The following is a 12,694-nucleotide window of genomic DNA, read 5'->3' on the forward strand; positions in this document are numbered from 1 at the left end:
ATAAACGGGAAAAATCAATTGATGATACAATTATATAAGTTGCAAATATTTTTATAAACGGAAAAAGGCAACTATTGATACAATTATTTAACGAGTTAATTTTTTTTAAAATTTACACAAATTATTAATAAATTAGAAATGCCCAAATTATTTTATAATTTACAAAATAAATTAGTTAAGTAAACTTTTTTATGTATATTATTAATAACAATGACATTTTATCTATACAATAGTAATCTAACTATAAGCAAAATTTATAAATGATAAGTGTTTTTAAAATGAAAATTTTTACTTAGAAAATATTTAACCCGTGCCTCGCACGGGTCTAAGTACTAGTAATAATAATTTGGCAAACTTTTGTCTATTGGTTAATACAAAGGGAAAACAATGAGAAATGGCCCATGGGTTTAATATTAAAAATTTTGACGCTACAACTTCCGATTCTCTTCACCCATGGCTCAGACGCCGGTATTGAACCCCACTACCCGCTTTCCACAGCCACCGGAACTGGTTTAACGAACCCGTCACTCCAGTTCCAACTCATCATCACAGACATAGATGATGAAGTTCAACTTGAAGTTCTTTCTCTGCAATGCCAATGCCATCATCATTCCCAACTCGCAACTTCAAGCGCTTCAAACCCACCGATCTGTGCCTCGTCAAACCCATCCTCTCTCCCCAAACCAATCTCTCCGAAGCCGTTTCTTCTCTTGACCTTTTGCACCCCAGAGGCATTCGCTTACCCTCCAACGTTCTCGTCACTCTCTTGCGCCGTTGCTCCGACACCAAGTCTTACCGAGAGGGTAAGCTTGTTCACCTTCACTTGAAGCTTACGGGTTTCAAACGCCCCACCACTCTTATTGGTAATCATTTGATTCATATGTACTTCTGTTGCGGGGATTATGTTCATGCACGTAAGGTGTTTGATAAAATGGAGGTTAGAAATTTGTATTCTTGGAATAATATGCTTTCTGGGTATGTTAAATTGGGGATGATGAAACAAGCTAGGAGTGTGTTTTATCAAATGCCGGACAAGGATTATGTATCGTGGAACACTATGGTGGTTGGTTATGCACACTGTGGGAGATTTAGTGAGGCTTTGAGGTTTTATGGAGAGTTGAGGAGATTGGGTATTGGTTATAACGAGTTTACGTTTGCCAGTGTATTGATTGTTTGCGTGAAATTGAAAGAATTTGATCTTTGTAGGCAGATTCATGGGCAGGTTTTAGTTGTTGGGTTTTTATTCAATGTGGTTGTTTCCAGCTCAATTGTAGATGCTTATGCAAAATGTGGTGAAATGGAAGATGCAAGGAGATTGTTTGATGATATGTCCGTGAGGGATATTCCTGCTTGGACGACGTTAGTCTCAGGGTATGCTTTATGCGGGGACATGGAATCAGCTGCTGAAATATTCAGTCTGATGCCCAAGAAAAATTCATATTCGTGGACTTCTTTGATTGGCGGTTATGCTAGAAATGGTATGGGTCATAAAGCTCTTGGAGTGTTTAGAAATATGATCAAGCATCAAATTAGGCCTGATGAATTTACTTTCAGTAATTGCCTGTTTGCCTGTGCTACTATTGCTTCACCGAAGTATGGTAAACAAATACATGCATTTTTGGTGCGTAGTAACGTCACACCTAATCCTGTTGTTGTAAGTGCTATTGTTGACATGTATGCAAAATGTGGAAGCATGGAGACCGCCTGGCGAGTCTTTAATTTTAGCGGAAATTTGCAAGATGTAGTATTGTGGAACACCATGATATCAGCACTAACTTACTATGGCTATGGTAAAGAAGCAGTTACGATTTTCAATGATATGCTGAAATCAGGTGTGAAGCCAAATAGGACCACCTTTGTTGCCATTCTAAATGCTTGTAGTCACTCTGGCCTTGTTCACGAAGGGCTTCAGTTTTTCAAGTCCATGAATATCGAGCATGGTGTTGTCCCTGACCTAGAACACTATGCACATCTAATTGATCTTTTTGGTCGATCTGGATGTTTTAACGAGTCGATGAAGGATCTATTCATGATGGATTGTAAACCAGGGGACCCTGTTTGGTATTCTTTGCTTGGTGTATGTAGATTGAATGGAAGTCTACGACTCGGCAGAGAAGTAACTGAATTCCTTATTAAATGGCAGCCTCAATCTTCAGTCGCTTATGTAGTACTTTCTAGTATATATGCTGCACTTCTGAAATGGGGATTGGTTGAAGAAGTAAGACATATTATGGATGAGAGACGGACGAGGAAAGATCTGTCCATTAGTTGGGTTGAAATTGAAAATGAGGTCCATGCTTTCCCTGGATCAGATGGATTGCACCCTTTGAAGAAAACATTATACTCGGCTTTAGGGCACTTAAATAACCAGATAGAAGACAATGCCCTACACCTAACTGAAAGATAGAAAAATTCTTTTTCCAGATTGGGTATTTTTTGTAGAGAGCATAGTTTTGCTACTTTTACCTTCTTTTTAGTCATTCCAGATACTGCGGAGTTGAGTTTCCATGATGATATATTTATAAGATGATACCTCTAGTAAGAAAGAAACCGAGGACGAATGAGAAGGGAGATTGGTGGGAAGAACTGACGGAAAGAGATGATTTTCATGAAAGATTTCTTGCTTCCTTTTTTATACCCAAATTGATTTGTTTGTATTTTCGCCGACAGAAACATAGAATAAATTTTTCTTGTAACTACGATCTCCTGTCCTATTTTTCTGAATAACACCTCTTTCCTTGATATCACTTGAATTGTCTTCCAGACGGGGATGATGGAAAATGGGAATGCTAATTGTGAATGATAAAACAGATTTTGCGATGGGCATGATTACTAATAGGTGGATTCCATAAGAATTTGGGATGCAGATTACCACAGAATCTCCTACGTTCAAATCAGATGGAGGAAGATTTCATGTTCTAGTTCACCCAGTATCATCCATTTTTTGGGGACTAACTGAAAGGTGCTCATTTGAACAGGTAGGGTACATTGAAACAATCCGAGCTAGTAAACCGTAGATTTGTTTTGACAATTTCATGATTTTAATGCAAGGTTTAGGTATTTCATTTGGATTCATTATAGAATAATAATTCTTTTCTCCTTATAGGAATAGGAGCTTGGCATCAAATCTTTGTCTCTGTATAATCTAAAGGAAATATTGGAACATGCATCTATGTATCATGTTAATTGAGAAAAATAATTTTCTTAATTTAACTTTTACTTTTTTTTCTTCTTTTTCTGTTGGAAGTTAATGTATCCAAAGATGATGTTCTTCTGCAATGTTATTAAAGGAGCATCAAGTTCTTTGCACATTCTTTTATTTTCTGCTATTAATTGATCCGTGAGGGTAAGAGGTCAACAAGGGAATCCTCACATGCTTTTATGTTTAAAATTATATTTTCTTCTTAAATACATAAATTGAGACATTGGATATTCATGTCATGGATTCATCGCCGGCACCGCATCAAAACAAGGGGTCTGAATTTAAAATCAGAATGAGCTATGGTTCTGCCACGATGTTTTACGCATTTCTAGAAGAGATTCTCTACAATTATTGAGTGTATGTTTGTCGTTGAGTTTGCTAAATTTACAGTGATTTTGTTGAAGTTTTAAAGTTAAAATTGTGCGTTTCAATGATTCCTGCAATCCAAACAAGAACTAATATTTCTATCCATCTATTCATGTATCTAATTGAAATAAGGTATAATTCTTGATCAGAAAAGATGAATAAGGTATAATTGATCTGTTTCTTATGATCTTCTAGCAATCAGAGAGACTCACTAGAAGAACTGTTAATGGAATCAAAAGATAAAATTGATCATAAATTTATTTTCGAACGATATTCTAACAAATTAGAAAATTTTGCTACTTTGGCATATATTATGTTGGTTTCAGACGTGATCATTTAAAATATAAGATTACTACAACTTTAGGACTAACGAAAAAGCCAAGTGCTTAAACAAAAGGCAAATTCCAAGTGAGATGAGTTTGGACAGCCATACAAATGGACCAATCATTGACATTGACACACATCGATTATAACTCCAAACCAATAATTTGAGCGAAGGTTCCCACACACAAAAGACAACATATGTTAGTGCATGAGTCCTTTCTAATCCAAAGCCATAATACTTCAACGCAACCAAAAAATAATTGAGTGAAGAAACACAAATAACCTTTGTCCAATTCATTAAAAAAGAAAAATCCTTTTGGACGATACCATGCTTTATTATATAAAATTCCATCATCAAACTCATTACACCAAAGACAGAACCAAGGAAGAGGAAGAACTAACAATTCTTCTTCTTCATTCTCTTCTCCTTGTTCCCATTTTCTTCATTTACGCCGAAGAAAATGGGATCTCAGGTCTCGAAACAAATCGAAAAACGAAAGGCAATCCAAGCAGAAGAGAAAACTCTGTCTGATCTAAAAAGCTTAGGAGAAAACTATCCTGGTTCTGATTACTACCCTTCCGACAGAAAAAACTGGATGTCAAATCTCAACCATTTCAAACTCAAGATCAACATGATTGTTTGGCCTGGAACACATGATTCTGCAACGGACAAAATCGGTATACCGGGAATCACTCGACCTTTCGCGCAATGCCAAACTTTGTCCATTTACAATCAGCTTGTGAGAGGAACAAGAGTGTTTGATATTCGCGTGCAAGAGAATCAAAGAGTATGTCACGGAATTATCGTAACATACAGCATAGACATTGTTATTAGAGACGTAAAGAAGTTTCTATCAGAAACCGAATCCGAAATCATAATCCTCGAGGTTAGAACCGAGTTTGGTCATAATGATCCACCCGAATTCGACAAGTACCTCGAAGAAAACTTAGGCGAGTACTTAATTCACCAAGATGACGCTGTTTTTGATAAGACTATTGCTGAGGTGCTACCGAAAAGAGTTATATGTGTTTGGAAGCCGAGAAAATTGACACAACCAAAGGCGGGTAGTAGTCTTTGGAGTGCAGGCTATCTAAGGGATAATTGGATTAACACAGATTTGCCATTGACAAAGTTTGAAAGTAATATGAAGTATTTGAGCGAACAGGAAGACATTGTGTCTAGAAAATACCTCTATAGAGTTGAGAATACTGTTACGCCGGTTCCTGATAACCCGATAGTGTGTGTGAAACCTGTGACAGAACGGATTCATGGATATGCAAGACTCTTTATTAGTCAGTGCTTTTCTAAAGGGTGTGGCGATAGATTGCAGATATTTTCTACAGATTTTATAGATTTGGATTTTGTTGATGCATGTGTTGGACTCACCCATGCAAGGGTTGAGGGTAAAGCATGACACAAATTGTTCTGTATTTCTTGTGCATTGTATTTGGGTATGTATATATAAGCAACAGTTTGTGATGTAGTGTTATATTTGTACATAGTTATTTATGCATGCATGCATTAATTGGAAATAGAGGTTACTAATATATAACAAGCTCCAATATATCCTAATTCAAAGTTCTCCAAAACCAAAAGTGAGTTACACTTTAAGTGGTAACTATAAGTGTCTTAATGCAGTGTCACATTTATGCATCATAAAACAAAGGAAACTTCACCGACAATTAAAAGCTAAAAAAATTATCAATAAGGAAAATGCATGGATGGTGCAATTCAACTTTACTGTTGTTTCCTAGTAAGCAGAAAACAGCATAAGTCTAAGTCTACCCAAGTCTTCATTAATTATTGAAATGCAATTTCCTTTTACTTTCCTAACTATTTCTTGATTTCACACTATGTACTTGTTACATATATGACAACCGCTTGAGAAACTCTCAGAGGATATATTATATAACAACTCTGTCTTCATTGATATTTTGATAACAATAATTGTAACAATCACCCAAAACCAGAAGTTTCCCTTTACACACTATACTATATACATGGCAGATAGCGTGGTTGCGTTCCTTTTGGAACACTTATCACAATTGCTGCAACGCGAAGCTAATTTGCTGTGTGGAGTGGAAGACAAAATCATATCCCTTCGTAATGAACTTGAAATCATAAACATATATCTCAAAACTTCTTCTGAATGGAAGAAGAACAACCACAAACAGATCGAACAAAAGGTTTTGACTCAGATCAGAGATGTCTCCTACTCAGCCGAGGATGTTATCGACACATTCATCACCAACGTCGCCTTCTACAAGAAGAGAAATGTGCTGGGAAGAATGCTTCACAGTGTTGGTCATGCAAAATTGCTCCACGACGTAGCAGAAAAAATTGACAAGATCAAAACCATGCTGAACGAGATACACGAAAACAAGATCAAATACTGTCAAGAAAGCAATGATCAATCAACTTCAGCTAGAGAAGATGAGAAGAGAACGCAAACACTTCACAGATTAAGACGAAACGTGGAGGAGGAAGATGTAGTGGGCTTTGTCCATGAATCTGAGGTAGTCATCAATAGACTCATAGAGGGTGGTTTGCCGCGACTCAAAGTTTTTTCAATTATTGGTATGGGTGGATTGGGCAAAACCACACTGGCACGAAAAGTCTATAACAGTAATGAGGTAAAGAAACAATTCAATTGCCGCGCATGGGTTTATGTGTCAAATGAATGTAGGGCCAAAGATCTTTTGCTTGGTCTTCTTCAAATTTTGATGCCAAACCGTAATTATGAATGTAGTAGCAGCAACATCAAAAAGGGTAAGAAGAAACACAAGGAAGATGTGAATAACTTAAGTGATGAGGAGTTGAAGAAAAGAGTGCGGGAATGTTTGAAGTGGGAAAAGTATCTGCTGGTTCTAGATGACTTGTGGAAAATACAAGATTGGGATGAAGTAAAAGATGCTTTTCCCGATGAAAATAAAGGAAGCAGAATATTGATAACCAGTCGTTTGAAAGAAGTTGCCTCACATACCGGTCGAGATCCTCCATATTATCTTCAATTTCTCAGTGAAGAACAAAGTTGGGAGCTCTTTTTCAAAAAAGTATTTAGAGGAGAAGAATACCCTCGTGATCTTGAGTCTCTAGGTAAACAAATTGTTAAAAGTTGTGGCGGTTTGCCACTCTCAATTGTGGTTCTTGCCGGACTTCTGGCAAATAAGGAAAAGTCTCACAGAGAATGGTCCAAAGTGTTGGGTCATGTTAACTGGTATCTTACACGAGACGAGACTCAAGTAAAGGATGTTGTACTTAAACTCAGTTTCGACAATTTGCCTTCAAGATTGAAACCATGTTTTCTGTATCTAGGGATATTTCCCGAAGATTCTGAAATACGTGTGAGTCAATTGTTGCAACTATGGATCGCTGAAGGATTTATACAAGAAACAGAAAGTAGAGATGCATGTGATGTTGCTGAAGACTACTTGTATGAGCTCGTTGATCGTAGTTTAATTCAAGTAGCACGAATAAAAGATAGCGGAGGCGTGAAAACATGTCGCATCCATGATCTTCTCAGAGATCTCTGCATTTTGGAGAGCAAAGAGGATAAGTTCTTTCAGGTTTGCACTGATAACAACATTTTAATCCCTACAAAACCACGTAGATTGTCTGTCCATTCTAGCATGTCTCACTATCTTTCATCAAGCACTGTTGACCATTCATGTGTTCGTTCTTTGTTTTGTTCTGACAATAGTTCCTTGTATTATGGCTATGAGTGGAAATGGCTTACCAAAAATTTCAAATTGGTTCAGGTGTTAGATTTTGAAGGAAAATGTTGTTTTAAGATTCCTTCGAACTTAGGAAACTTCATTCACTTGAGGTACTTAAGAATAGACTCAATATATATTACAAGTGTTCCAAATTCGATATGCAACCTTCAGAATCTACAAACATTAAAGTTTGGATCTTCAAGCAGGAACATAACAATTTCTTTCCCCATTGGAATATTAAAGCTCAAGCATCTAAGGCATGTCTATACTTTTGGGCCTATTATGCTAAGAGGCCGTTGTTTAGAATCAAATGTTGATGTAATGTGGAATCTTCAAACACTCTCTTCCATTTTACTCAATAGAAAAACAACATGTCTGATAGAGAAAGGAAGCTTCCCCATACTAAGAAAATTAGTATTGTTTATTACCTCAGACTTCAAGGGTGATGTGCCCAAAATATTGCTAAGCCTACAACAATTGAAACATTTGAATAAGCTAAGAATAGCACTTGAGCTATCTGAGTACGTTAAAAATTACCTATGCACGCAACATTGTAACATGTGTGGCCATGTTTCCTCCAAACATTACCAAGTTAACATTGACAGGTATTAATTGCTTGAATGACGATGGGATGAATGCTATTGGAAATCTCACCAAACTCCAAAGGTTGATCTTAACTGGAGACTACGGTTTATTTTCAGACCGTTGGTCTTCAGATTCAATTTTTGATCTTAACTGTGTTGAAGGTGGGTTCCCTAAGTTGAAGGAGTTTCAAATGGGAAATTTTCCTATCCGAAGCTGGAAATTAGGTAATGGTTCAATGCCATGCCTTCACATCCTTCATATTGATTACTGTAATAAGTTGGATAGCCTCCCAAGTGAATTATGGTCTTTGACAACCTTAACAAAAGTACGTGTTCGAAGACCCTCCAATGCAATGGCTGCAATGCTACACAATTTGGAAGTTAACAATGGATGTGAAATCATTGTAGAGTAATTAGAATTAATGTTTGTTTGCTATTAATTTATAACTTGCTAACAAAAACTTTCTCAACTTTTTATAGTATCTATTATTTTCATGTTTCTTTCTTCTTCATTTATGGATTTGTATTTTAGTTAACTAATGTATTTGAGACTTAGTAATATTAGAAGCAATTTCACTTGTTTTTAGCATTATTAGTGAAGAATTACTTGGCTTTAGAAGAAAAATCAGTAACATTTGAGAGAAGGAACAAAGCTGTAAAAAGAGGAGAAAAATGAGAAAGTTGGGAAGAAAATTCTCTTCAAGCCACTGGAAAAATCGCAACACGATTAAGACAAATCATGACACGATCCTGGCACTTTTTGGCAACTCGCAACACGATAAGAGGCAATAACATCACGATTCTGACAACTTTTGCAAATTGTGTCACGATGAATAGACAGATCGTGATGCGATTTCTGACACGCTCAAACCTCTTTAAATAGCAAAATTTGAGATTTTTGATGTTGGACTTTTAGAGACTGAATTTGACGGCAAGAGCGTTCAAGGAGCTTAAAAGTAAAGGTTTTCCTCCATTGAAGACCAAAATTTTTCCCAAGTTTCATGTTTGATGTAATATTACTCTAAACTCATAACTATCATTAATTGTATTATGAATAGAACAAGAGTGTTTGACATTCTGTATGCAACAGAATCAAAGAATGTGTCACAGAATTAGCATAACATGCAGCATAGACATTGTCATTAAAGACGTAAAAAAAACTTATTATGAGAAACCGAATCTGAAATCATAATTCTCAAGGTTAGAACCCGATTCCTGATATAGATTTCTGCAAACTTATTAAGATTTCTGCAAACTTAGGGAACTTCATTCACTTGAGGTACTTAAGAATAGACACATATTGTATTAGAAGTGTTCCGGATTCTATATGTAACCTTCAAAATCTACAAACATTAGACTTTGGACCTTCAGCCTCGGCCAGGATAATTTCTCTCCCCTGTGGAATATCAAAGCTCAAGCATCTAAGGGATGTGTATACCTTTGGGCCTATCAAGCTACACAGCCGTTATTTAGAATCAAACGGTGATGTAATGTGGAATCTTCAAACAATCTCTCACATTGTACTCAATAAAAAAACAACATATCTGATAGAGAAAGGAAGTTTCCCCAAACTAAAAAAATTAGGATTGCATATCTCCTCAAACTTCAAGGGTGATGTACCTAAAATGTTGTTAAGCCTACAACAATTGACACATTTGAAAAACCTAGAAATCATAATCAATCAGAATGTTTGGGGGGAAAATCTACAATGGAATTTCAATTACAAGACAGGGGGAATTTTACAAAGTTTGAAGCACTTGAGCCATCTTAGTAAACTGAAAATTGTCAATGCCCTTGACCTTTTAAGTTGTGTAGTCATGTTTCCTCCCAACATTACCAAGTTAACATTGATAGGTATTAATTGCTTGAAGGACGATGGGATGAATGCTATCGGAAATCTCAGTAAACTCCAAAGGTTAATCTTAACTGGAGACAATTGGTTTTCAAACCGTTGGTCTTCAGATTCATTTTTTGATCTTAATTGTGCTGCAGATGGGTTCCCACAATTACAGGAGTTTCATATGAGAAATTTGCCTATTCGAAACTGGAAATTAGGTAATGGTTCAATGCCACGCCTTCACATCCTTGATATTTATGGATGTGATAAGTTGGATAGCCTCCCAAGTGAATTATGGTCTTTGACTACCTTAAGAAAAGCACGTGTTTGGAATCCCTCCTCAGCAATGGCTGCAATGCTAAAAAATTTGGAAGTTAAAAATGGATATCAGCTTATTGTAGAATAATTAGAATCATGTTTGTTTGCTTTGAATTTATAAGTTGTTAGCGTTAAATCTTTGAACTTTTTACAGTGTATTTTAAATATTTTATTTATTATTTTCATGTTTTTAGTTAACTAATGCAGAGGCTTTGTAACATTTAAAATTAGAGCTTAAAGGCAGTGCACTGCCAGTGTAAAATATTTTACACAGTCAGTGCATCACAACTCTTAAAAACAAATACTTTTTTATATAATTTAAAGAAAAAGTTAAACTTTTACAAAAACTAACGATTATGATTTCACCGACAGTGTAAAACTGCTTTACTGACGGTGTATTTCCATTAAATCCTTAAAATTATTGTAATACTTAAATTTAGTATCATTTCAATAAGTATTAAATAAGGCCAATATTACGGAAAATTTCAGTTACCCTTATAAGTATTATAGTGAGTGTAGCCGTGCAAAGCACGGATATATATTCTTATGCTTAAATTTCTTAAGAGTAGTATATATGAAATGAATAATTTAATTATTTAACAATGATTATATATTCTTTATTTTAAAGAAAAAATTGATTGTATTATTAAACCATTATAAATAGTTGTACCAAATTTTTTTTAAAATATTTGAGTATTTTTAGTTAGCATAACTGATATAAAAATAATAACTAAACATCTAGATATATATTGTAGTGTAAAAAATACACTTATTTCTTTTGATCTTCGCATAAAAATATGAATTTACAATAATAAATTTATGTGTCAATATCTTTTACTTATACAACAACAAATTAAAGAGTATCTTTTAATTATTTTTGGAAAGATTGCATTTTCTTTTAATTACACAATTAAAAATTTATTTATTTAATATTAATAAATCATTAATAATTATAATATAATTGAGATTTAAATAGAATATAGTATTTTTAACAAAGGTTAATTATCTACATTCATTTAAATTGACAAATTTAAATTGAATTTCATTTTTCATTTTTAAATTAATAATTGACAAATTATTGAACCGCTGAAAAAACAAAATTAAATCTTATTATATAAACAATATTAATTGAAAGATGAACTCTAAAAAATATGTCAATAATCTTAAAAAAAAGAAAGAATTTTTTAAGATTTTTTTTTAATTTATTTCACTTTTCATTACTCAAAATATAATTGTTTTTTCTTATGACTATTTAATATTTATTTTAAACATATAATATTTATAAATAATTAAAATTATTTAAATATCTCAATGCATTGGATCACAATATAGTTAATCTTAAAAAAATCACAACAATTCATATTTATTAGCTATAATACACGGTTCAATGATTTATATAACACTCACCAAATTATTATTTGATATTTCTAAAAGTAATTATATTATAATATAAATAATTAATCATTGTTGTTGAAGTAGTTATTTTCATTAAAAAAAATCAAATTAGTAAAGTCAAAAGGAAAAACTAAACATAAAGTATTAAGATTATTATAAAAATGAAGTAAGGCCGTTATGTAATTTTTATTGCATGAATTATATAAAGAAGTTAATATTAAAAAAACCATCAAATAAGTAGCACATCTTTTCTATTTTGTGGAGAAATTTTTCAAAAATTATAGAAATCAAAATAAAACCATAGAAAATAAAAGTAGCAGTCCATATTAGTATTTGATAGGGTCTTTAAAAAAAAGATCGAGTATTAAATGTGATGATTTCAAATCAGCTTCTCCCATTACATTAACAACTTGAAAATGATAGAAATCTTATATTATAAGCATGAAATTCTTATTATTGAAGTCTTAACAATACTTATTATTATTTATAAGATTTAATTAATTATCAAAATTTTAACTAAAGTGATTTTTCAATGAGTTGAAAATTGTCAGTTATTTATGTTGGTTGCTGGCTCCAGAATATTTAAATAGAATATATTGGACACTTAATTTCTTGATTTCCTTCGTCTTTATTTTTGTATCAGTCTTTCGACACCTCATTATACATGAAAAATCTACAAAAACAAATACCTATAAAACACAATAAAAAACAAAGAATTGGAAGGAAAAGGAAAATAGAGATTAGAAAATGAATCATAAATAAAATACTCAGTGAGTTCAAAATATTTAGATATCTAACACATAATAAACTTAAATCTAACCCTAGAATAATCAACTATTTCTCACATTTTAAGCAATCGGATTTTACAGTCAACTATTTAATTTGTCTCTGCATTTGATGGAAACATCATCCCGACGTTGATTTCTAGATCTGTCTCCGCACTCCAATGAG

At 33.7% G+C, this 12,694-nt stretch overlaps 3 protein-coding genes across 3 annotated transcripts; all 3 read left to right on the forward strand.

Moving 5' to 3' along the window:
- Positions 1 to 365: 365 nt before the first annotated feature.
- LOC131643109 (pentatricopeptide repeat-containing protein At2g21090) lies at positions 366 to 2,740 on the forward strand. The gene has a single exon (XM_058913258.1). It carries the CDS (start codon positions 593 to 595, stop codon positions 2,405 to 2,407), a length of 1,815 nt encoding a protein of 604 aa, XP_058769241.1. The 5' UTR covers positions 366 to 592; the 3' UTR covers positions 2,408 to 2,740.
- Positions 2,741 to 4,143: 1,403 nt separating this feature from the next.
- On the forward strand, positions 4,144 to 5,382 carry LOC131643111 (uncharacterized). The gene has a single exon (XM_058913259.1). It carries the CDS (start codon positions 4,354 to 4,356, stop codon positions 5,305 to 5,307), a length of 954 nt encoding a protein of 317 aa, XP_058769242.1. The 5' UTR covers positions 4,144 to 4,353; the 3' UTR covers positions 5,308 to 5,382.
- Positions 5,383 to 5,521: 139 nt separating this feature from the next.
- Positions 5,522 to 10,436, forward strand: LOC131643108 (putative disease resistance RPP13-like protein 3). Its single transcript, XM_058913257.1, has 2 exons — positions 5,522 to 7,718; positions 10,189 to 10,436. The coding sequence occupies exons 1-2, from the start codon at positions 5,894 to 5,896 to the stop codon at positions 10,434 to 10,436; spliced, it is 2,073 nt and encodes a 690-aa protein (XP_058769240.1). The 5' UTR covers positions 5,522 to 5,893.
- The last annotated feature ends 2,258 nt before the right edge of the window (positions 10,437 to 12,694 follow it).

Source organism: Vicia villosa, unplaced genomic scaffold (genome assembly GCF_029867415.1).
Source record: "Vicia villosa cultivar HV-30 ecotype Madison, WI unplaced genomic scaffold, Vvil1.0 scaffold7, whole genome shotgun sequence".
NCBI classification, from domain to species: Eukaryota; Viridiplantae; Streptophyta; class Magnoliopsida; order Fabales; family Fabaceae; genus Vicia; species Vicia villosa.

What these genes read in the sequence shown, in the direction of transcription:
- LOC131643111 (XM_058913259.1), top strand. Translation starts at nt 4,354, where the DNA reads ATGGGATCTCAGGTCTCGAAACAAATCGAAAAACGAAAGGCAATCCAA.
- LOC131643109 (XM_058913258.1), top strand. Translation starts at nt 593, where the DNA reads ATGCCAATGCCATCATCATTCCCAACTCGCAACTTCAAGCGCTTCAAA.
- LOC131643108 (XM_058913257.1), top strand. Translation starts at nt 5,894, where the DNA reads ATGGCAGATAGCGTGGTTGCGTTCCTTTTGGAACACTTATCACAATTG. An exon ending in AGGAAACTTCATTCACTTGA is followed by an intron (nt 7,719 to 10,188) that starts GGTACTTAAGAA and finishes GTGCTGCAGATG; the next exon opens with GGTTCCCACAATTACAGGAG.